Genomic DNA, 25,682 nt, shown 5'->3' on the forward strand with positions numbered 1-25,682 from the left:
TTGAAAGGCTCTGAACATGTTCATACCATTTTCCCTCTCCATTTCCTTCTTTTTCCCTTCCCTTCTTTCTCTCGCTTCTTCTTCCTTCACGGTTCATCGGCAGCGGTCGCGCGCGGTCGTCACGGCTGAGAGCGAGATGAACATGACTTGAGGTATGTTTGACTAGACGAGAGAGATCAATGATGTCCAGTCAAGGCTCTTAATCCGGACCTCACATTCTGAGGCTGTCGCACGCAATTCGTTTAGGAAGTTTAATCGAGATCGAACTATCGTCAATTTGTATCTTTAAAAAAATTTAGCATGTATACTCCGCTCATGTAATAATTTCTCAAGGAGGGTTGTCACCTGTCTTTTGATTTGTAATTTGGAGATGTTTCGTGGGCCATTAGAGAAAATATTATGGAGAAAGAGGGGCAGATTCGGCAATGCAAACAGTGAGATGGAAGTGGGCAGACGGTACGAGTTTCTGATTCTTTCCGCGCGTCGTATGTGATCTCCCCTCGGCACGTTCGCTTCTCATCTTTCTCTCCCCCCGAATCTGGGCCCACACTCCTCTATAGTTGATTTTGGAAATGACCCGAATGCCCCTCATTCTCTTGGTAACCTTTTTCCAAAGATATAGTTGTACAAAGAGTCCTTAAACTTTGACCCAATGTGTAATGCGGCCCCTGAACTTTTAATTTATTTAATGTAATCCCTGAACTTTTTGTAATTATTTAATCTAGTTCCTCAACTATATAAAAATATCCAATGTCATTCGTCCATTCATATGAGTTCAAGGGTAGCATTTAATATTTGCATATAGTGTAGGAACTAAATTGAACATTTTCTAAAAGTTCATGGATCATATTAAACAAATTAAAAATTCAGGGATAATATTATACATAGAACTAAAGTTTAAAGATCACATTAAATAAATTAAAAGTTCACGGGCCGAATTCAGGTATCTTTTGTGTCATTTTTCTTTTTTCCAAACCCCGAGCAACATGGCCCCACTCAATAGCACTTAATGCCGGAGAGACCTGAGGACTGGAAACTGATTAAACTCGCATATTCCCTTACCAAATCAGGCCAAAAAGAGAGTTGACTCAACCGAGTCATAAGGGCGATTCCATATGGGTCAAGTTCTCAGCACCTGAATAAACAAGAACGCCATCAACTTGCAGCTTTGTTTAATGGGGCGGGGGAGAGAGTCTGGTGAGAAGTACCAAGGAGAATAGCTCCAACCAGGAACAACATTAAACCCAACGTGTTCTACCACCTAAAACTCAGATGTCCAAAGCACACCACATGATCTCTCTCTCTCTCTCTCTCTCTCTCTCTCTCTCTCCATCCTTTCTTCATTATTAGAATAGAGGGGGAGTGGGGGTCCAAGTCCAAACCCTAGTCTTCAGATATAACCTAAGCCCGCACTTAGCCATAGGAATGGTAGGCTCATCTAGAAACTACTTCCACCAGAAACATTTGCACTAGACCCCATCTCGTCAAGAGCTTTAATAGGTGATTGAGAGATGAGAGAGAGTGAAAATCGTATGGTTCTGATTGAAAGTCCTTCGCGGACGACGGACCCAATCCGCAGGTGTTAATCAGCTTCCATCGCGAGGAAGTACTCGCGAGCTGCAGCCTCAAAGGAGGAGGAATCTGCATTTGAGCGGATCGCTGGACGGAGTCGTCAAATCATCGATTCTGGTCGCGAAGAGCGCACTTGCCATCTACAAGACAAGGACGCAAGTGAATCCAAAACCAAAAGCGAGCGAGAGAGGGAGAGAGACAGAGACAGAGATAGAGAGAGGAGTTAAAAAATAGGAAAAGAACAATAAACAAAGGGAGACCCACCACGCCACCCACTTTTCTCTCCCTTAAGACCCTCTCTTGGATCTCTCCCCCTCTCTCTCATATGATCGCACAGAGAGCTTTTGGAACTCCCAGCTGCTGCTTCTTCTTCTTCTTCTTCTTCTTCTTCCTCCTCAGTCTTTCTCTTCATGGCTCTCCTCACTTTCCTACCGGACAGCTCCTCCAGCCACAAGCAAAAACCACCCCCTCCTTCCAAACGCAAGCGAACCAAGCAGCAGCACCACTACCACCAGAAGCAGCACCAGCACCAGCACGAGCAGGATCCGAACCTGAAGCTGAAGCAAAAGCAGAAGCAGCCCGCGCCGCCGCCAACGCAGTCGTCGTGGGACCAATTCAAGAGCCTCCTCACGTGCAAGCAGGTTGAGGGTTCCGCCGTCCATGACCCCTCCAAGAGCAACAAGCTCGTCGCCGGCGGCTCCTCATGCAGCTCCATATGCAGCTTCCGGGACGTCGTCCACGGCAACACCCGTGTGGTCCACCGGGCTGACAACTCCCCCGAGAGCAGCTCCGTCGGCCAGGAGGCCGGCCTCCTGAGCCGGAAAGGCGGGAGTGGGTCCTCTTCCTCCCGGTCGCTGGCTGGGTCGGCAAGATCCCACGGCGGCGGCGGAGGATCGTCGAGAGGCATGCAATTCAGGAAGCTCTCCGGGTGTTACGAGTGCCACATGATCGTTGACCCCAGCAGGTAAATCACTTGGGTGCACGCCAACATGCTGAATCTTTGGACACTTGATGCAAAAGAATCGACCCACCACCATTCTATCTCGCCTATCTTACGTTAATTTCCAACCCCATATCGCGAGTGACGAACATGGTTTTGATTTGACCATCATCAGGTATCCATACACGCCCAGGTCAACCATATGCGCATGCTCTCAGTGCGGCGAAGTCTTCCCTAAGCTTGAGAGCCTGGAGCTTCATCAAGCAGTTCGTCATGCCGGTATTTTTTTAATCTTGTTCTATATAATATTACTTAAGTTTCGTTTTTCATTTACATGCCCTAAATTATCTTTCGCACGAAAACAAAAAGAGCACAAAGGAATAATACTTGCCCGTTACGAAAGGATATTTTTGCTTTGCCTTGCCCTTGCCTTGCTTCCATGGGTGATGTGTACCGAAATCGCCTTTTTGTCACCTTGTTACATGATGCCGTGACATCACATCACGGAAAAAGCGTTTTACTACAGTCGTTTATCCTTTGCCCCGAGCAAGAGAGATTATTATTATTAGTATTGATTAGGGTTGACCGCCTTTTAATGGAAAAGCTTGGCCCCATCCCCCCAATTAATTACCACTTTATAGATCACATTCCACCGCGAATCTTGCATTTTTGCCACGGTGCAAGGGCATCAAATCGCCAAATTGCCAAATCTTTAATCTAATTAGTAATTACCCTTTTTGATCAATGAGCACAGCAGTCGATTCGGGCAAGTTGGAGTTCGGGGGACCATTGACTAGTTTTTACTTACTCGTTAGTCCACCGTCACAGCTGTCCCGATGAGGACCGAAGGGATAACGCCCTCGTTTCCTTACGTGGCGGAGCTCCATTGGTTGACACCCACTTTATTCGTTTCGTGCACACATCGGACTTTAATATTACTGCACTAATCGTGACCCCACCGACAAGTCGGAGTAAATATCGTTCATTTGACTCCGCAACTACTTTTTATTTTTGGTCTAATTTCCCCGCCACATTAATTGCGCATTTAATATTATATATATATATATTTATATATATATTTACATATTTTTCTTTGCAGTGTCGGAGCTGGCGCCGGAAGATTCGGGCCGCCACATCGTGGAGATCATCTTCAAGTCGAGCTGGCTGAAGAAGGACAACCCCATCTGCCAGATCGAGCGGATCCTGAAGGTCCACAACACCCAGCGCACCATCCAGCGCTTCGAGGACTGCCGGGACGCCGTCAAGACCCGCGCCCTCGCCAGCGCCCGCAAGAACCCGCGCTGCGCCGCCGACGGCAACGAGCTCCTCCGCTTCCACTGCACCACCCTCGCCTGCGCCCTCGGCTCCGGCGGCTCCGCCAGCCTCTGCGGTTCCGTGCCCGGCTGCGGCGTCTGCACCGTCATCCGCCACGGCTTCCACGCCAGGGGCGGCCAGGGCGGGGGCGTCTGCACCACGGCCAGCAGCGGCCGGGCCCACGACTCGCTCCGGTGCGCCGACGGCCGGCGGGCCATGCTCGTGTGCCGCGTCATCGCTGGCCGGGTCCGCCGCGTGGCCGAGGACGCCACGGCCCCGCAGCAGCCGCAGCAGCCGGGGAGGAGGACGGCGGCGCCGCGGCTATGGCGGCCGGCTCGTACGACTCCGTGGCGGGCCACGCCGGGGTGTACTCGAATCTGGAGGAGCTGTTCGTGTTCAATCCCAAGGCCATCCTGCCTTGTTTCGTGGTGATTTACAAGGCCCTCGAGTCTTGAAAAAGATTAGTGGACAATCTTTAATGGAGCATCAAACTTCATTTTGGCTTTTGTCGTAAGGTTTTCATTCGATCAAGTGTTAGCACCAAACCAAGTCAGAGGTAGGCGTAGCTGATGGACACGGTTGACTTTCGATCATCGATTCACGAATTTTGTATATATTAATGTGTTCTTTCGTTCGACATATATAATGTCGAATTATCAGGAACTTCATCTTTCCGATTGTCTATTTAGGATTTTGTGTTTACGAGTTTTTCAATGTGCCATTTTGATTAGCGAAAACAGAGTGATTATTATGGTTAATCGAAGTCTCCTTGCTGTGGATGCCTCTACCTTTTGATGGTTTTGCATGGAGTGACGCCTTGGCTTTGGTTTTGTTTAGTGACTGCAGCTCAAACACCCTACAAAACGACGTGCGCGATGAATACATTAAGGGGTTATGCCCATTTCTTGAAGAAAACTAATGAGGGAATTAGAATGATTAGACAGGGTTAAGATCATTTAATCATTTCGTGGTACGAATAACGGAAGTAGACAGCATGTAATGCAGACAGGGCAACCGCCGCTCTAGGCGAGGAGGTCGCTAGTGCGTGCTCGCTCGAACAGTCGTCTTCGAGCGACCCATCCGCACGCGTCGTAACCCTACCTTCGATTTCGATTCGATTCCAACGTTTAGCAGACACACAGCAGTGAATGGCCACGTGAGGTTCGTCTTAAAAAAAAACTTGTCTCCAAAGGAGGGCATGAAGAAGAAGAAGAAGAAGAGAAGCGCCACGAAGGGAGCGAGATCCGTCGGCCCGCATCATCGAAGACTTTTGACCGAGCCAAAAAAAAACCACGTTGCTGGCAATTTGCGGTGTTGCACGATGTCGAAAGCGCATGATAAATGCCCACTAGGCTACACATGCGCCTCCCCACCGGGGTGTTTGTCATTTCTTCATATGTTTGGACCTTCGAGACGCATATATTCGGCACTTATATATGACGTCACTGTTTCTTTTGATTATTGCTGTGGAATCTATTGAGATCGTCGCAAATCCTAGTGCACGTAAAATTAGGGTACTTTCCACTCCACAGCAAAGTCCATTTGTTATTTTTCATGTAGGAGTTCTGTTTTGGTTAGATTTTTATATAGGAGTTGAAGCGTAGTCTATGGTCTCGTCTTTTATGAGGTGCTTCAATTAAGGTCAGGGTCGGCCCCCAACTAAATCTCTTAATTAATGGCCAAATCGATGAACCAATGTTCATTGATATTTTGAATCCTCCCCTTGACGTTGCGTTTTGACTGGTTGATGATGATATGGAGATTAGATCTGTACTTAACGTCAGTCCAACTCACGTGGGAAGTGAAAAGCTTCATCCCACGGCTGAAGTCTTGATTTTTGCTCATCGTTTTGGAATAAAGTCAGTCATGAGTGAATTTGATCATCGGGCTGAACCCTTTCATCAATCTGTTGAGTATGTCTTAAATTCTTTATGGGTTTGGGCTAACTTTAGGGCTTGGGGGCAATATAAATATTGCTTTTCTCAAGTTATTATGTTAAGAAGTTGAAACAAAAAGAGTCTTTAGCTTTTAAGCCACCTTTTGTAATCCTCAATATTCTATAGTGGATTTTGCTTCTCTCCTCCCCGTGGTTTTTCCCTCAAAGGTCTCAGTTTTATTTTTGTTATTGTTTCTGCATCAGTCATAACAATCTAGTATCAGAGCCCTTGGGTTTTTCGATCTTCTGGTTATGGCTTCAAGTTCAATAACGAAATTTGATATTGAGAAGTTTGATGGGAGCAACAGTTTCAACCTATGGCAGGTTCGTATGTTGGCTCTTCTTATGCAGCAGGGTTTGAAGAAAACTCTGTTTGGGAAATGGAAGAAACCGCAAAACACGTCACATGAAACTTGGGAAGAGTTTGATGAAAAAACTCTATCTGCTATTCAGTTTTGTCTCACGAATGAAGTTCTGCTGGAGGTACTAGATCAAAAAACAGCTTTAGGTTTATGGGCGAAATTGGAGAGTATTTTTTTGACAAAATCCCTCACCAATCGGTTGAGGCTCAAGCAACGACTATTCACTCTTCGTATGGCAGAAGGTGCTTCTCTTGAGTCTCATATTTTTGATTTCAATGCTTTTATCTTTGAATTAAGAAGTATTGATGTTAAGATTGAATATGAGGATTAAGCTCTTTTACTGTTAGTTTCACTACCTCCCTCTTATAAGAATTTTAGAAAGACTATGATTGTTAGTAGAGAAACTATCGATCTTGAAGATGTCAAAACTAGTCTTCTAAATAAGCAGAAACTAGATACATAATTGACTTTTGAAGGCAGTAATGATCATGGGGCTGGTTTAGTCGCTAGAGGAAAATCTGTTGAGAGAAGCAATAGTAGCAGGAGCTGATCAAAATCGAAGCATAGGGATCTGATTTGCAACTATTGTAAGTCTAAGGGGCATATCAAGATAAATTGTCTGAAACTAAAGGCAAAGCAATAAAGAGAAAATAATCTAAATCAGCAAAATTAAAAGAATGCAAATCGACATAACAATCAGAACTACCATAATAGACATAATCAGGGAAATGAAAATCCCGCTCAAGCTGGTGTTGCTGAAGAAGAAAACAAAGATTGGTTATTGGCTGCAGATGATAAAGACAAATTCAGTAATAGCTGGATTCTTGATTCAGGCTGTTCGTACCACATGTGTCCTAATCGTGATTGGTTCTCCACGTACAAGGAATATGATGGTGGAGTTATTCTAATGGGAAATAATGCTAAATGCAAAGCAGTTGGGATTGGGACTGTCAGTATTAAGATGCATGACGGCATGATCAGAACCTTGGAGAATGTCAGACATTCCTGATTTGAAGAAGAACCTTATCTTGTTGGGTACATTTGATGCTAATGGTTGTAAGTTTATAGCTGAAGGTGGAGTTATGAAAATTATGAGAGGTTCACTTCTGTTGATGAAAGGTCTAAAAATTGGAATTTTGTATCAACTGCAAGGTATTACAGTTACTGGTTCAGCTGCAGCTTCATCCTTTATGTCAGAATCAGATAACACTAAATTATGGCATATGAGACTAGGCCATATGAGTATTAGAGGGATGGAGGAGCTGAGTAAGAGAGGTCTTTTGTGTGGTCAGAAAATTGGAAAACTGGATTTCTGTGAGCATTGTGTCTTTGGAAAACAGAAAAGGGTCGGTTTTAATTTGTCAAATAAAGTTGGGTCCATTATCTTATCTTAACATGCAAGTGTATGGAGAATTAGTGCTCCTTCATGTCGACGTCAATAGAGATAGGAGATGACGATGCTAAATCACGGAATATGTTATCCTTGAACTTAAAAAAGAGAAAGAAAGAACCTTATCGTTTATTGTTCTAAGCAATAATATTTAATCGGTATATCAAAAAATTAAGTAAGAAAGAACCTAAGATTATTGGCCTGGAGACATGTGCTTTTATAATTCGTTTTTAGGTCATCTACCCTCTCCTAATGATCATTTTTAAAGTACGTTTTGAATAGTAATCGATCGAACTTGAGAAGACTTTTTTTATTCATTGGAATGAAGATAACGGAGGGGAAAATTACCAAAAAAGTCCTAAAACTTTTGCAATTGTGCCAATTCAGTCCATCCGGCCACTTTTGGCTGGCCGGCGCTGACGTGGTAATTTTTAATAATTTTTTTTTTTCGAAATTTTTTTATTTTTTTCTCTTCTTTTTTTCCCCTGTCTTCTTCCCCGGTCGCCGGTTCGATGACTGGCGAGAGGTTGAGGCCGGCGAGGTCCACCTCGCCGGCCATGGGCGAGGTCGACCTAGCCCGGCGACGGCAAGGCCTTGCCAGATCTAGGAGAGGCCTCGCCGTCGCTGGGCGAGCTCGACCTCGCCAGATCTGAATGGCGAGGCCTCGCCCAGATCTGGCGAGACCTCGCCGTCACCTGGCGAGCTCGATCTCGCCCGACCATGGCGAGGCTCGACCTCGCCCGGCGACGGCGAGGTCCACCTCGCTAGATTTGGGTGAGGCCTTGCCTGGTGACGGCGAGGCCGCCTAGATCTGGCGAGGCCTCACTGTCGCCGGGCGAGCTCGACCTCGCCCGGCAATGGCGAGAGCCTCGCCGTCACCGCAGTGAGCTCGACCTCGACGGCGAGGCCTCGCCCGGATATGGCGAGGCCTCACCGTCGCGGGCGGCTCGACCTTGCCCCGGCCATGGTGAGGTCGACCTTGCCCGGCGACAGCGAGGTGGACCTCGCCGGCCTCAGCCTCTCGCCGGTCGCCGGACCTGCAACCGGGGAAGAAGATAGGGGAAAAAAAAAGAAAGAGAAAAAAATAAAAAATAAATCGAAAAATAATAAAAAAAATTGTTAAAAATTGCCACGTCAGCTGGCCGGCATCCACGTCAGCGCTGGCCGGCCAAAATTGGCCGGATGGACTGAATTGGCACAATTGCAAAAGGTTTAGGACTGAATTGGTTAAAAAAAAAGTTTATGACTGAATTGGCACAATTGCAAAAGGTTTAGGACTTTTTTGGTAATTTTCCCGATAACGGAGACACTACCATCTTCGCGTGAGAATTATATCTTGCCAAACTCGAGCTTTTTTGTTTGTTTGATGAGTTAAAAAAAAGTCCTAGAGAATCGGTGAGGCTAGCTAATAAGCCCAAGGGACAGTAGTCTACGTTTAAGAGAACCGTTTTTCCCCCTTCCCCCGAAAAAAACATAGGCGAGAAGTTGGGTCGACTCTTGTTTCCATCTTCGCTTTCTTCGACTCTACTAGGAAAAAATTTTAACGTGATCTAGAAAATCTTATTCTCATCCATCCAAGTTAGTCATTATGCATCGAGTGGTGTGACTATTCATTTTTCGTTTTTCTTCTTTTGGATTTTGTGTTGACGAGTTTTCAATGTGCCATTTTGGTTGTCGTATCGAAGTTTTTGCGACCATGTACGCTCCACAAGATTCATATGATTAGCGAAAAACAGAGTGATTATGGTTAATTTATATCTCCTTGTTGTGGATGTTACTACCTTGATGATGGTTTTGCATGGAGTGACGCCTTGGCTTTGGTTTGTTTAGTGACTGCAGCTCAACCACCCTACAAAATGACGTGCGCGATGAATAGATTAAGGGGTTATGCCCATTTCTTGAAGAAAGCTAATGAGGGAATTAGAATGATTTGATGGGGTTAAGATCATTTAATCATTTCGAACGACGAACAATGGAAGAAGACAGCATGTAACGTAGACAGGGCAACCGCCGCCTTGGCGAGGAGGCCGCATGCACTCGCTTGCCCGAACAGTCATTTTCGAGCGACGCATCCACGCTCGTCGCAACACGACCTTCGATTCGATTCCAACGTTTAGCAGACACAGAGCAATGAATGGCCACGTGAGGTTCGTCTTAAAAAAAATCTTGTCTCGAAAGGAGGGCATGAAGAAGAAGAAGAGGAGCAACACGAAGGGAGCGAGATCCGTCGGCCCGCATCATCGAAGACTTTTGACCGAGCCAAAAAAAACCACGTTGCTGGCAATTTGCGGTGTTGCACGATGTCGAAAGTGCATGATAAATGCCCACTAGGCTACACATGCGCCTCCCCACCGGGGTGTTTGTCATTTCTTCATTTGTTTGGACCTTCGAGACGCATATATTCGACACTTATATCGTATATGACGTCGCTGTTTCTTTTGATTATTGCTGTGGAATCTATTGAGATCGCCGCAAATCCTAGTGCACGTAAAATTAGGGTACTTTCCACTCCACAGCAAAGTCCATTTGTTATTTTTTACATAGGAGTTCTTTTTTTGGTCAGATTTTTATATAGGAGTTGAAGCGTAGTATATGGTCTCGTCTTTTATGAGGTGCTTCAATTAAGGCCGGGGTCGGCCCCCCAACTAAATCTCATAATTAATGGCCAAATCGATGAACAAATGTTCATTGGTATTTTGAATCCTCCCCCTTGGCGTGTTGCTAGACCTGTTAACGGGTGGGTCGGGTCGGGTTTGGGTCGGGTCATAAATGGTCGACCCAAATACCTTAACCCGTTATGACCCATTTATTCATAGTGTAAATATCTTGACTCATACCCGACCCAACCCATATGCTTAAAACACTTTTATATTTAACCTAATCTAGGAATACTTGTTTCTTATGATTTTTTTTAAATTATCTTGCTAAAATATTTTATGCAATACAAAGCTAGTGAAAAAATTTTATAATTTTTTTAAAATTGAGGTTCTATTTTTTTTTACCAAAAATGCGACATTTCTAAAAAATATTTTCCATAAAGTCATTATCCAAGAAAATAAAAAAAATTAATATTTTTATTTATTTTTTTAAATCGAATTTTTAATTATTTTTTCTTTTCCTTTATTTTTGGCCGATCGGACGGCCGCCGTGGCGGCGACCGACCACTGAGGCGAGGACGAGCTCGCGGAGGCTCGCCGGCGAAGCTCGTTCTCGCCGATCCGCGAGACTCGAGCTCGCGGCCTCGGCGAGCTTGACCTCGCCGGATCCGGGTGAGGTGGAGCCTCGCCCGAGGCGCGAGCTCGAGTCTCGCCGGCCTCGGCGAGCTCCACCTCGCCGGATCCGGCGAGGTCAAGCTCGCCGGAGGCCGGCGAGCTCGAGCCTCGCCAGATCGGCGAGGCCGGAGCCTCACCACAGTCAACGAGGTGGAGCCTCGCCGGGATCGGCGAGCTCGAGGCTCGCCAGATCGGCGAGGCTCGAGCCTCGTCCGAGCCGCGAGCTCGAGCTTCGCCGGCCTCCGGCGAGGTCGTCCCGCCCGGTGGCCGGTCGCCGTGGCCGACCACCGGCCGGAATAAAAAAAAAAAAGAAAAAGAAAAAAGAAAAATAAAAGAAAAGAGAAAAAAATAATTAAATTTCGATTTTTTAAAACATTTTTGTAAAGAGGAAAGAGTGTGTGGATGGATCAGTAGGTGGGTTGGACATGGATTCTAAACTCAACCCATTTAGACCCATTTATCTTTAAGCTTTAAACTTTAAAACCCATTTAAGGTTGACTCTTTAAAATTAAAGTGACCCATATATGACCCATTTATTTTAAAATGGGTCATATATGGATTTAAGACCCATTTTGACACCTCTACGTGTTGCGTTTTGACCGGTTGATGATATGGAGATTAGGTCTGTACTTAACATCAGTTCAACTCACGGGGGAAGTGACAAGCCTCCATCCCACGGCTGAAGTTTCGATTTTTGCTCATCATGTTTAGAATAGAGTCGGTCATGAATGAATATGATCATCAGGCTGAACCCTTTCATCAATCTCCTCCTAAAACATATAATTAGAAGAGACCTCACGAAATTGGCTGGATCCAAATTAGAACCTTCGTGCTTCTTTTGCATCCCGTGCGGAAGGAAAATCTAGAGATAATGACACAAATGATCCTTGAAATTTGGTCCAATGCGCGCTGTAGTCCCTAAATTTTTAATATGTTCAATGTGGTCCTGAATTTTCCCCCAATGTATAATATGGTTATTTAACTTTTAATTTGTTTAATGTTATCGTGTTCAATTTAATCCATGAATTATATGAAAATGTTCAATATTATCCTTCCATTAATTCAAATTCAAGGATAATTCCGAACAATTTCCTGAAGTGTAGGAACTAAATTAAACATGTCATAAAAATCAATCGGAGGATCATATCGAGCAACTTAAAAATTCAAAGGCTATTCAAAGTAATATGTAAAGGGACCGAACAAATCGAAAGTTCAGGGATCAGAGATCATATTACACATTTAGAGGCCAAAAATTTATGAACATCCTTCAAACGTCCATTCTTATTCTCTCTATTCTGTGCCACATTTGAAGCTGCCAATTTTGTTACAACCTACCCCCAGTCCGTTTCTATTGCCCACTCCATTTCGTTTTACCCTAAATCTTTATAGCCCGCATATATATTCAAGAGAATTTGGTACAATCACGTTCTTGAAGGCTACCTTTGTTTTAGTGAATTAGAGATGAGACGACTAAAATAGTCCAATGAGAACACTCTTGAAGGTACCTCTGACATGTTAACTAATTAGAGATGAGATTAGTTCAATCCATTCCCATATTGTCGAGGCCCAATCCCATTGTTGCGCCCACAAAGCTAGTGTAAGAAGCAAAAGCCAGATTGCCCCAAGTCAAAGTGATGATAACATTACAGCAAACGGTGCATACCCACGTAAGTTCTTTGCGTTCCTAGGATTTCTTGTTCGAAACAACCGCGGCAATTCTCAATGTGAAAAGAGAAAGAGCCCGGAACATACGCTATATACAACACAAACTACCACGATCGATTGCAAAGAGTCCCAGACGGACGCAGACACCCGCTCCTTCAAACGAAGACTCTGGGCACGGACTGGGCGGGCTTGAGTTCCTCCTCCCTCAGCTCCGTCTCCAGCCCCTTCCCGGCCGTGTTCGCGAGCGGGTGTATCCCGTGCTCCGGCCCCTTCATGTGTGCCCGATTCGCCCTCTCCTTCTTGAACGACACCCCAAATCGCTTCTCGACGTCTGCACGCGCGCATACAAAAGCACCCCACATCAGGAACTCACTGACGGCGTCGCCAACGGTCGGGCGAAATGCGCGAGACAACCGGCTTACCTCAGGCGAGATCCTCCTTGAGCTGCCCCTCCCTGGTAAGGGCCATCATGATCTGGGGCAGGCCCAGCGGGAGGCTGTCCCCGCGGTCGACCTGCCAGAAGTGGATGATCTTGCCGTACGTCTTACACACCTTGTCCAGGTCCTGCCGCTCTATCAGGCCCGGGACGCCCGGCATGACGGCATAAAGAGGTACCCGCCCTTCACCTCGTACTTGCGGCTGTGCCGCAGCGGCTTCTCCTCGTCGGGCAGAGTGAGGAAGAGGTTCTCGGAGATGATATACTCGAGTCCGATGAGCCGGACGTCAGTGCCGGGGCCGTTGTAGATGAGGCACTGCCGCATCTCCTCGTTCTGGCGGCCGCAGTGGTGGTGGGTCTCCACCTGCCGCGACATGTCGTGCGCGTAGAAATGGAACCTGAGAATTCAACAAGGCAACAGAGAAGAAAGTACAAGACGGTGACGATGACGATAAAACTCTCGGTTCACTGCTTAAAAGAGAAGTAGCGAGTAAAACTGAAGCATTGATTGTTACGTGCAGAGGTGTTGGTGGATCTTGTTTACGGGGCTGAAGCCTTGGATGGCGGAGGTGACGGTTTCGAGCAGCGTGGTGCCGGTCTGGGTGGGCTCGCCGGGGATGTCCGGATGAGTCGTCGCCATACTTCCACCTTCCTGGCCGATCTCTCGCAACCACTTTGAATTCTTCTTCTTCTTCTTTGTCTTCTTCTTCTCGCAGAGCCGCGAAGTTCCCTTTTATCGCTTTCGTCGTGCGCGGGATCATGCGCCACTACGCTTGGCGGTGACGGGACAAATGGCAGTCGTGGGGGAAGTGGCGTGGTGTCAACGTGAAGGAACTGGGAGGGGCATGACGGAGCAGCGGCTATCATCTTATGTGTTTGAACAACTTCGATTTTTTATTCATACTTTTCTGGCATGTCTTGCCCGAATTTATCTTTAACTGGTGTTTGAGGACAAGTTACGCACCGGCGGTCGAAAAATGACACATTGAACTCGGTAGTTAATTGTAACGATAACTAAATCACTGTTTATCTCACTAAAAATGATTGATTTGAAAAATATTTTCCTAAAAATGATCATTTGTATCGTTTTCTGTGAATCGATTAGTTTTCCTTCGTCCAAATACCGGAAAATCAAAAAATAATTCACGAAAACAGTTTTCTTTCAAACAAACGAACCCTAAATTATCTTGGACTTTGACAAGTTGGGGCTCCGTCTCAAATTTTGATAAAAAAATGTTTTCAAAAGGACTTATCTTCCAAAAAAAATGAAATCATTTGTTTATAATTGGCTGAGTTATGTCCATTTTTTTTATATATATTTGTTATAAGAAATTTATGAAACAAACATTTAAGAAAAAGGTTTCCAATTAATACAACCTCAGGTCCATGGATAGGGCACCGGGGACCTAGGCACGGTCGAAACTCAGGGTACCAAGTCCATCCTTGGCTAACGGTGACTCAAGCAGTGATGGGATCTCGACCTAACTGAACCTAGGGGCATAGCTGTCGTTGGCGGGTCTAAAGGGCTTGGCCTTGAGGGACTTGAGCCCAACGTTAGGGTCTCGGGCTTGGCTAACGATGAATCAAGCACGAGCTTGAGCTTCGCCGGCCTCGGCGAGGTTGTCCCGCCGGTGGCCGGTCGCCGTGGCCGACCACCGACCGAAATAAAAAAAAAAAAAAAAAGAAAGAAGAAAAGAAAAAGAAAAGAAAAGAGAAAAAAAAATAATTAAATTTCGATTTTTTTAAACATTTTTATAAAAGAGGGAGAGAGTGTGTGGATGGGTTTAGTGGGTGGGTTAGATATGGGTTCCAAACTTAACCCATTTAGATCCATTTACGTGGCGAGTCGAGTTGGCCTCACCGAATCGGGCGGGAGCCTCCAGGGCAGAACAGCTGCCGAGGCCGGCAAGGTTGTCCCGCCGTGGCGTCAGTGGCCGACCACGGCGAAATAAAAAAAAAGAAAAGAAAGAAGAGAAAAGAAAAAGAAAAAGAAAAAATAAAAGTAATTAAATTTCGATTTTTTTTTAAACATTTTTATAAAGAGGGAGAGAGTGTGTGGATGGGTTTAAGTGGGTGGGTTGGACATGGGTTCCAAATTCAACCCATTTAGACCCATTTATCTTTAAGCTTTAAAATTCAAAACCTGTTTAAGGTTGGCTATTTAAAATCAAAGTGATCTTTTAAATGGGTCATATATGGGTTTAAGACCCATTTTGACATCTCTACTAGCCGCTGGAGACCTGGGCTTGAGCGGCAAGGACACTGGCCTGGCCTCAGGAGACTCGGGCCAGTCTCGGAGGACCGTGCTCAAGCGCCAAGGTCTAATCGTCTTTTGGAATATGATTGTTTATCTCAGGAAATCATGGCATTTGACTACAGTGTCGAAGCTCACAACTTTGAAGACCCAACCAGTGAGGACAAGGATAAATCTTCTCCTCGCGAGACATAATCGGTCGGTTTAATTTCTGTCGAATTGATGAAACCAAGAAATATGAAGATTGAGGATTCTTCCAAAGAATTGAAGAAACGAAAAAAGAAAGGGCATCCTCAGAAAAATAAAATCGTGCCAAAAAAATGTGGTGATGAATATTACCATATGGTAGGTATGCAATCCAGATAAGAGCCCAAACTATCAAGCAATATAAGTTGGGGTTATGATACTATATTAAAAGTTTAATCCAAAATCTTAAACTGATGAGTGAAAGGAGATTACATAAACCTCATAGTCAAACAATGCGGGATGTTTCATTAAAAGTTAATATCCGTGATATAAGTCTAAACTATCTGCGAGAAAGTTCATTGGAATGAAACTTTAAAGGCTTCAAGATCAAAACAAATTGTCAAAAGAATTCCTCGGCACGAATTCAAAAGGCCTAGAGTTCAAAGTTAAAAGGCGAGGGCGGAACTTTCAAGTTAGAAAACTCCTGGGCACACCAGTATCAGAGGTAGATGGTACAGGAAGAATTTCAAGTTACGCCTCTTCATGCGCTTACTTGATGCATGCATCGAAGTTCGGGGCATTTGTAGACATAGAAATTGTTCAAAAAAATTTAAAAGGTCTCATATAACAAAATTTATTTGGAGAAGATATTGATATGACAATATTTTTCTAAATATATATATTATAAGGCGATCTTTTAAATATTTCGATTTCTTTCAAGAAACATACACATTCAGAACAGAAAAGCAGAGATATCAAGAAATCTCTACAAATATCGAAGATCTCAAGTTGCAAGAAGCTTTTCAAGTTTCCCAGACCCATCGTCTTCGTCAACATACATTAAAGTTTTGCCAGATCAAGCTTTTTATAGCCGCATCATCTTCCTCAACAGAAACTGAAGGTTCCTACCGTTTGCATCAAATGTACACTGAAGTCATCCTGGATCTCACTTAAAAAAATGGGGATAAGCATACTAGAAATTTTAAAATTTATCACGAAAGTGCAATTGAATGTTTAAAAAGTGCAATCAAATCCTAAACTTGTCGAGTTGAAGTAATTGATGAAAGAACTTGATTGCGCAAAATTGACAAGTTTTAAAACTTCATTGCGTTACTTAAAGTTTTATTGTTTTAGGACTTAATTGCATTTTTGAAAGTTTTAGAATTCAATTGCACTTTTATAATAATTTTTAGGACTTTTAATATATTTATAAAAAAAAAAGTTTGATGTCGTCTCCGTAAGCATTTATCGATTTTCTACCTGCTTAAGCTTTTCATCATTTGGTTTGATATCAACTGAATATTTGTACGAGGGAAAGAGTCAGAGGTACTTGTGGGAATCAACCATCGAATTTAGAGATTGTACCCGCTTCGAGTAGAAAACTAGTTTTTCATAACTTTGTCGCCAACTTTACATTTTATTGTCTGCAGAAGTGTGACCTCATCATCGTCCAAAATGCTTTGGCGGTAAGTACAAGGCGTAATCATATTGTCCCCATAGAATCAATGATCTCCCAATTGCCCGAGGAAATCTCCTGATTAAGCCATTCTTTCGTTAATATTCAAACGAAAACAGATGTGACCATCAACCCGATTTTTATCTCTGGAAGTTTTACATCTCTATATTTTCGAGGTCTGAACAAAAATCGAGATAAAAATTTTTAAGGACTTACTCAAATCCTATTTACTTGTGCTATTATGAACTTTCACTAAAGATCCAACTGAACTTTTACTAAAGATCCTATCTCGAGGGATAGGGCAAGCTCTCACCAGTCATGAATGCATACGAATCACTTTACTTTTACTCAGGCCCTTCTAGGTTTCGTATTGCTAGTGCTTATATTGAATCATATAACGTTAGAGAAGAATATGGTGCGACGTATCGTAACCCTAAATATCCGAGCCTCAAGGGGTGCAAATGAACTAGCTTTTTCGACATCACGGAAGAGTTATTCTTCATCAACTGTTGTATTACATAACTATCTTGTGTATATAGGAGAAAGGCACCTAAAAACTATCGAACTATCTCTAATCTCACAAAAGAGAAGACTTTATTGGATGTACACATCCGATGGAGGATCAACAAAATCATGACGGCACGTACTAGGGCATCGATGCTGATGCATTGAACCCTTATATTTCTGGTTTATCTTAGTGCGGCCCCTGTGTCCTAATGTCACCTTTTAATGAAACGAGAATTAAAGAAATATATGCATTCTGACACATTGAATTGGTTGGAACTTTGTAAAGTTTGTCTTAGCATGTATCCTTCAAACCTCGAAAGCAAACAAGGACACGACGAGTTATGATGTGGTCTTAGTTTATGTGCCGTTGAAACAGCTAATAGATTAACTCTTTATCAGGACCCATTGATGGGAAAAGGGGGGTCACTCGCCATTAAAGGATTGCTGGCTCATCATATATTTTTTACATACAAACATATATTATGTGTGACAAAATATGTTTGTGTACTTGAGACTGTGAAGAGAAATTACCTCATCAACGTTTTTCTTGATTGGAAGGTCAACTTTCGTATAGCTCTTGATAGGTCGATCCGGTAGAAGTCCGGTACATTCATCCGTAGAAACACCAAAAAAGAGACCAAGCTTAAGCCAGTCAACATATTCAAGTTGACTCACCTTCAATCAAAACTTAAATCAACGGATTATGGACTAATTATGATAATAATTGCTCCACATTATATCACATTCTCGATGTAGGATTTCTTTCGTCTAATATTCTCACATATGTATCTCAACAAATCTCCTCTTACATGTGAGTCTTCAGCATTAAGACTGCTTTCCCTTAGTCCAAGTTTTCTTCCACACTAATATTATCTAAGCTCGAATCTCCACCTTGGCCAGGTCAAGTTGAGTAGATGTTGGACCAAGAAGCAACATCGGCTCTTCAGCCTCTACCTCAGTTGCCTTGGCCCAGCCAAGTTCAATGGAGACCGGGGGAGAGAGATTTTCTTTCATTGAGATTTTTACTAGATCCTGACCCACACATATTGGGTCTTCCCATCTAAATTATCATTTCTGATATCACTGGTTAGGTCGATGGAGCGGAAACCTGATATTTTTACATCACATTCCTGTTGTGAGATTTTCTTTGCTTAACACCCTTGTTCGTATACCTCGACAACCGCTATAACCAATCATGAGATGGCCACATACATAAACTTGGGCAGTGAATGATTATGAGCTTTGTAAGGACCCAAAAGGGTGAAAGTGCAAGACAGTCTCTGTTTACTTTTACAAAGTGATCCAACCAATCAAATTCTATGTGAGGTGCCTTTTCAAAGGACAAAGTAAGCATTATTTCAACCTAAGTAGACAATACAAAGTCACTTGGATTTTTGGAGAAACATTTATATAAGTCCTATAACTCCTGAAGTTTATCGATGTTTACCAGCAATAATGATTAGTTTGCTTGGAAGATGATAGAACATCAGGAACCGCTGGACTCTGACAAGAGGGTGCAATCATTCCGTTGGACATGATCGAGAAAGAAAATCTTGAGTATGCACTAATTAATTCGACAATACCAAACAAACCCAGTTAGCAAACTATGCTTTGTTAGGACAAGCAAAGCCCATGCAAATGATTTGGGCACATGGGCTCTAGATCTTTTCTTCCAAATATTCTCTCTAATTCAGTTTTTCCAAATAAAGAACAACCAAATAAAATTAATCATTGATCTGAGCACCCTCCATTTCTGTATATAAGTACCAAGGTGACACATATGATAGCATTTTACACTTCCCATACTAGCATATTTCCCAAGAACAAGTAAACTAGAGAGAAAAACCGCTGAACTACAGTAATACTATGCATAACAAGCCTCGGGTCAGAGAGAGCTTTGTGATACAAGTTAGAGGAGAAGAATCATCGCTCGGAAGACTCCCTCCTAATCATTCTCGAGCATCATCATCTATCACTGCTCCGAAGCTGAACCTCTCTTCCATGAAGCTCTTCAACCGGCTCCGGAAGATCATCATGCGCCTCGTCTTCCCGGGTTTCCCTCCCCGCAGCTCGTCTGCCTCGCCGGTGGTTGGGGCTTCGCGTCCCCGGAACAGCTGCGACAAGCCCGACCCGCCGAAGAGCTCGTTCAGCTCATATTACTCGTCTCAATCCCACTACAACGAGGCGATTGCCGACTGCATCGAGTTCTTCAACAAGTCGTCATCGTCTCAGGAAGGGTTTTCGGACGGGAGAAGAAGATCTGATGTTATGGTTTGATAAGAGCTGTTAAAAACGATGCCTGTCCAGATATATGCTGAGTTTCATTGCCTTTGATATGGTTGAATTTTTTCTTTTTTGGGTTGCTTTTGTCACGAGCTCAACGTTGAACAAGATTATACACACTTGGTTTTATCAGCTCTGATTGCGGTTCCTATTCCATGTGATTACCGGAGGCACGAGTTAGTCCACACCTGGAACCCAAGGACTTGGTAATGGTACGTAATGCGTGTGAGAATGTGTATTGCATATTCGATTGAGTTACTATAAGTTAAATCATTATGGACGTGACAGCCTGCCTCGGCCGGCTAGGGCGAAATGGACGAGCAGATAAATTTGGGTAGACCTAGAAAAGGGCATTTATCTATAAGTCCGGCTGGCCTGGCCATGTTTTGGCTTTGCCAAGCCGGCCCCTCCTAACCCAAAAAATGTTATGCGTTAAACGGGCCGTAGCAACAAGTTAGGCTCGAAGTTAGGCTCGACGAGAGGGTCCGGAGACCCTAGCATGCCTTAATTAGGACTCTTCGAGGGGCTTTTGCCGTCAATTGCTGCTTCTCGACTGTAAAATGCATAAAATCAATTAGCTATTTAACGTCAAATTGATTTAGCAGAAATTTCATTAATGCCAAGACTTTTTTGTTGTGGATAATGTCAAGATTTCATAAGTAAAAACTTGCCAGTATTTTGGATGTTGAGCAACGAAAATACATGTGAAAAGTTGTGAATTGTGAAAGTAAGGTATCGGAAGATATTTGATTTGCCTCACCAGATTAGGTGAATCACACATTCTAGAAATAGTGAGATTACACCGGACAGTACACGCTGCAAACAGGCACAAAGTGTCGATAGAGTTATTACACAGTGCTTGGTTCCGTCGATTGCATCATCCATCAAATCGCAATTTGCGAGCTTATAAAGTAGCAAATTGCTCAAAGCCTGAATTCACGATCATTGGCAATGGAAAAATATGCTCTAGCTATGCAGTTATTCCCAATGGAAAATCAAACAGCTTTCCAGGAGGCTTTTTATGACTCCATGAGATCTCCTCTCCTATGAAAGAGAAGTGGTGACCGTGAATGGATCGTTGAAGATGGGAACTCCGGCTTCTAATTGGTTTCTACTTGTGCCTTTTCCTTTTGCGGAAGGACTACTTCTGTTTTCTCTTTTTTATTCTGCAAAATGCTTTTCACTTAAAAAAATCCATTACAACTTTAGGGTGCGATATTCTTTAAGCCATCAATATCAAAATCTCTTTTTTTATTGTTTCTTTCAAAACGAGGAATCCATCTTAAACAGGTAAAATCTAGGCCGTGAAATACCCCATTAATCTAAGAATCAAGTGAGAAGTGTCGAAACTCAGATAATTAATCGTAATATGAAAATATTTGTGCTTGGTGGTCAATCTTTAATTTCATCACACATCTTGAGTAGGCAAAACCCTACATCTATAAAATACCCTATTATTATCTTTGACAAGGTAAGACTTACACCAAAATGATTTAAAAGTTTGTTATGTAAGGTTAGATAAATTGGTAAGCCAATAAAACTTGACAAATTTAAGGAAAAAACAGTGGTAAACAACTCACATGATTGAGAAAGATAATCCAAAATCAGTGGGTAATGAAAAAATTGATAAATTATTTAAACGAATATTGGTAATTTCAAATAAAAGTTTGTAAATTCAAGGCATTGGTAACGATAGACTTGCTTAAAATAAGCAGCAGCTATGACTCAAAGATCTTATATGTACATGGAGACGCCCATGGTCACCGACGTTAGTTGTCACTTCCTATCCTTTTCATCGATAAAAAAGTGTAAAAGGTTTGATTTTTTTAAAATGCCGAAAAGAGTTAGTAAAAAAAGTATTTGTAAGTTATCAACAAATCAAGTAATTGCTAAATTCTTGTACCTGCAATTTTTTGACAATAACTCATTCTTCATAAAATCTTTTAGTTTGGCAAAAAAAAAAACCTGTTTCTTGAAACGGAAGACTAGAGTCGTCCAGTGGAAATTAGTATGATACAGACGATGTCTTCCTCGATTTTGCAGACAAGTATACTGAAGAAAAAGAACAGGTAATGAAAACAAGACAAGATCGATGTTCGATCGATCGACCTTTGTTCGACCAAACTCTGCAACTAAAATTGAGCTACTTATTCACCGCTCGAAGGCCAAGTTTGCTTCAGCGTGTTCGAGCGCTTCTTGTGTTGCGTAGTCATGCATGTTGCGCCGACGTCGTAGCTTCAGCTCTGTTCCCTCTCTTCCTCGAGAAGATCCCCCCGATGATCTGGCCGAGCGGGATCAGCGCCTTCTTCTTCTTCTTCCTCAGCGAGGGATGCCTCTGCAGCACCGCCTCGTCGACCGCCGCCAGCGGTGCCGCCACGTGATGAGCCACCGACACAGGGTTCGTGAACGTCACGTACCGCTTCTTCTGGAACTCCGTGGTAGTCTTCTCCACGAACTTCACGTCTTCTTTGTCGTCGTCGCCGCCGCCGCCACCGCCAACGACCTCGGCGGGGTGCTTCTGTTTCGAGCTCGAGCCGGAGTCCCATTGGCGCTCCAGCTTCTTGAGGTGGTGGAGCTCGCGCTTGGTGCGAGCGAGCTCTTCCTGGAGGGACGAGAGGCACTTGGCCATGGACAGGCCTTCCTCCCTCGCCATTTGGAGGCTCTGCTTCGTCTCTCTCAGCTCCACCGTGAGGCTCTCGTCACCGTTGTCGCCATTTGCATGCCGGTTGACTCTGACTCCATTTCGTTGCATCTAGCAAAACTCTCGTGTCTCAGTATATATATATGCATAGGAATACTCCCCGGTTTTACTATATGGAAAAATTCTATTTTTAGTCTTAATTAAAGTCCTGTATTGTAAATTTGCCTAATAAATTTTTTAATGAAGTTCCTCCAGCACTAAATGCGGCTAAATCCAACTGACATGGATGTCGAATAATGTCGAAGCGTGACATAGAGAAAATTCTACTAAAGTGCATTTTACCAAGGATAATGAATGTACTATGCCTAAACTTTCACACTTCATTTTTTTTTTATTATGCTCTTCTTTTACTTTTTGACCCATCTCGTCATTCACGATGGATGTTCACGCTGGCAAAATATCATATTTCAATGTCGCTTGACGGTCTTGCTAATTGAATTTGGCCAGATCTAGCGTAAAGAAACGCGTAGAAAATTTGTGCAAATGTAAGAGAAATTTGCGTAGAAAAGCGTGTGAATACGAAAACGGAAAGTAGAATATTTTTTTTCCTACTATACAAGCTAAACTAAGAGACAAAAAGCAAATTCTTCCGTATATAATTAATCCCTTTTGGTCCTTGTAAAATATATTAGCAAATTTAAAAAAAAACAATAATATAAATTAGCAAATGGTTTATTGTACCGAGCAGATGCAACTGAAATGAAACACCTTTATTCTTTCACAGGTGATGATCGAGAATCATCGTTAAGAGAAGACTTCATCTGCCCGCAAGCTTAGCTTCTACAAGAATGCTTTTGGTTGGAGGAAAAAAGAATTTAATAATAGTACAATAACACTAGAGAGATACAAAAATAATTATTAATAGAATTAACTTACAAAGTCTCTCTTGTTTCTCATAATTTTTTTTAATAATGTACTCATTAATTGTCATTGATCTCAAAAAAATGACATTCTCTATTCGCCATACACAGAGTCTGGCTTCACCACAGAGCTAGTGGAAGTGCGAGTAGTTCATAAGCTAAAGTTCAGAATGCTTGATTTTCTTCCCTATAATCCTCCTCTACATCTGGTACTGTACTTTCACAAGCTTAAGACTAAACCAAAATATTATAGTAAAGCAAGGTCTTGAACCCACGAAATTAGCGACCGCAACACTGTCGAGGGTACTAGTTAAGGTGATACGAATCATACACCGATTGCCGATACTATGTGCGGACCGAGGCTAGGTGATCTAAAGGTAGATTTCCAAAATCGGTTTGCTAAGTGATTTGTAAGACCGCCAAATGAAGATTTAAACCATTGGGTCTCATTCAAAGGCCTACAACGATTCGCCTCGTCGCTTAATATGTCAATTATAGAAACCAATCTCCGTGTACTTGCTACTTCTATGCAAATGATTGCACTGTTTTCAAGTTGAAATCTTTACATATGTTGCACTAATCATTGCATTGTTTTGAAGTACGCACGAATGTAAGGGAGATCTCTTTTGTGAAGTCTTATTCTACAGTATATGCCTAAATTCTTGCGTATACTTTGATGAAATTGAACCACATGTCCCCAAATGATCACAGCGAAGTAATCAAAAAGGAATCGGAGTGGCTGTATGAAGAGGAACACTTGCAGAATGGAACAGCGAGTGAGCTGATAAAAGCAGATAAATAATTAAGGTTAAACATGTGTATATTTGAGCTGAAGTAAGCAAAAGGATTAGAACTAGAGAACAATAACATACTCTCGCTTACCTCTTTGAGCTTGCCGGTATAAACCAGCTCTCCGGCGAGGACTTTCTCGCCGAACAGCGAGACGGCCTCTTTGACGGACTTGAACGGCGCTCTCCGATCAATCTCGACCCTCCTCGCCATCACATTCAACCCGTCCATGATCTCCTGATCGAGAGAACTATCAGAGGAACTTGGATTTGGAAGGAAGAAAAAGGATGCTGAATGGAGCTCGGAAGGACCAGTATGGTTTTGCTTTGAGGGTGGTGATGGTTACAAGTAGGAAGCTTGTGAAGAGGAGGGAAGGAAAGATATCAAAGTATAACGTGGCTTTAGCTTCCTTTCTTCGCGTCCACTTCAGTGGGAGTTTGAAGTGGAAGCTCGAAGATTAGATCTCACTCCGACTAAAATATGTTTATTTGGGAAAAGAGAGGGGCATTCTTCAACTATACCCAACTTAAGATTCTACGAAATTCTTGCTTGTTGCTATTGAATTTCTTATGGTTATTACCTTATTTATGTTTCAATTTAGGAAAAGAACATGTGGTTGTGCCAACAAATGTCCAATGGGCTTCGTGTCTACGAAGGTTGTGCGCGCTTCTCTGAGCTAAGTACGTCCGACAGGTTATGTCCGGTGGCCACTAGCTTGGTTATTAAGCATTTTCCCGAATGTTGGGCAAGAGTATTAGCCTCCGTTGGTTTCGTAAAAAATATAATACTTTTGAAAATATTTTTTAAGAAGTTATTTTCTAGAAAAATGATAATATTTTTTGGTATTTGATTGAAACTTGAAAGCAAGCTAGAATGTATTTTCCGCCGTTTGACATGAAAAGTCTGATCTAATTTTCTTGTGAAAACATATCAAAAAATTCAAAATTTTTAATTTTTTTCCTTTTCCTTCTATCTTTGTCGGTCATCGACCACGGCAATGGCAAGCGAGCTCAAGACTCGTCCGATTCCAACATGTCTCGAGCTCGCTCGAGCCTCGCATGTGGCCAATCCCTGGCCGTGGCCATGGCTGGCCAAAGAAGAAGTAAAAAGACAAAAAAGAAAAGAAAAAAGAAAAAAAATTAAAATTTCAAAATTTCAAATTATTAAAAAATTGATTTTTGTAAAAATATTTTCATAAGAACAAACGTCTCATTAATCAAGGACTCGAGCCTGAGCGTCAAGAACTCGCGCACGACCTTTGTGGACTCGAGCCTGAGTGCAGGGGACTAGAGCTTAAGCATCGGGGACATGAGCCCAGCCTTTATGTGTCGCGACCTAAAATTCCTCTCAGGCTAATGGATTATTAAGACTAATCTTAACTCGGGCCCTCCCAAGCCCTACCAATTCGTAACTTAGGGTTTAAGTTTTAACATGTAAAAGTTTTCATGCTTGGAGTCGCCACTAATCTATTTGTGGTAAGTCGATTAGAAACCTAAATAAAACATAGGGAGATATGTTTTATTCCTACTGAACCGAGATTCTAAACTCGGGGCTTGATTACGCTAGATCTAGTCTAACGCCCTTTCGGTACCTTTTCTTTTCAAAATATTAATGCATGCGGTCGGATCCATTTTAACTTAGTCACTAGCATGTGAGGTGATCATGCGGGTGCGCAAATCACCAAAGTAACACCCAATAATCAAAACATTAAATAAATTGCAAGATTGGGAGAATTACTTACCTCGAAACAACGTAAGCA

At 42.9% G+C, this 25,682-nt stretch overlaps 3 protein-coding genes and 1 pseudogene across 3 annotated transcripts; 2 read left to right on the forward strand and 2 right to left on the reverse strand.

Annotated features, from left to right (window-relative positions):
- Positions 1–1,563: 1,563 nt before the first annotated feature.
- LOC115669928 (uncharacterized) lies at positions 1,564–4,540 on the forward strand. The gene is given in 4 exon segments (XM_030591113.2): positions 1,564–2,536; positions 2,688–2,791; positions 3,612–4,102; positions 4,105–4,540. Coding segments are annotated over 4 exon segments (1,326 nt in total). The 5' UTR covers positions 1,564–1,982; the 3' UTR covers positions 4,282–4,540.
- A 7,862-nt stretch (positions 4,541–12,402) lies between these two features.
- LOC115669603 (oil body-associated protein 1A-like) lies at positions 12,403–13,659 on the reverse strand (annotated as a pseudogene).
- A 5,497-nt stretch (positions 13,660–19,156) lies between these two features.
- Positions 19,157–19,567, forward strand: LOC115669798 (uncharacterized). Its single transcript, XM_030590926.2, has one exon. It carries the CDS (start codon positions 19,157–19,159, stop codon positions 19,565–19,567), a length of 411 nt encoding a protein of 136 aa, XP_030446786.2.
- A 1,961-nt stretch (positions 19,568–21,528) lies between these two features.
- Positions 21,529–24,324, reverse strand: LOC115670008 (WEB family protein At1g75720-like). The gene is made up of 2 exons (XM_030591190.2): positions 24,017–24,324; positions 21,529–22,325 (listed from the first exon to the last, which is right to left on the reverse strand). Exons 1-2 carry the CDS (start codon positions 24,152–24,154, stop codon positions 21,783–21,785), a joined length of 681 nt encoding a protein of 226 aa, XP_030447050.1. The 5' UTR covers positions 24,155–24,324; the 3' UTR covers positions 21,529–21,782.
- Between the last annotated feature and the right edge of the window lie 1,358 nt (positions 24,325–25,682).

The sequence above is a fragment of the Syzygium oleosum genome, unplaced genomic scaffold (genome assembly GCF_021117445.2).
Source record: "Syzygium oleosum isolate NSW1041296 unplaced genomic scaffold, Sole_v2.1 Sole_v2.22, whole genome shotgun sequence".
Taxonomy (NCBI): Eukaryota; Viridiplantae; Streptophyta; class Magnoliopsida; order Myrtales; family Myrtaceae; genus Syzygium; species Syzygium oleosum.

Coding starts and splice junctions, on each gene's coding strand:
- LOC115669798 (XM_030590926.2), top strand. CDS start 19,157: ATGCATAACAAGCCTCGGGTCAGAGAGAGCTTTGTGATACAAGTTAGA.
- LOC115670008 (XM_030591190.2), bottom strand. CDS start 24,154: ATGGACGGGTTGAATGTGATGGCGAGGAGGGTCGAGATTGATCGGAGA. Junction 22,326..24,016: donor ATACCGGCAAGCTCAAAGAG/GTAAGCGAGAGT, acceptor GAGTTTTGCTAG/ATGCAACGAAATGGAGTCAG.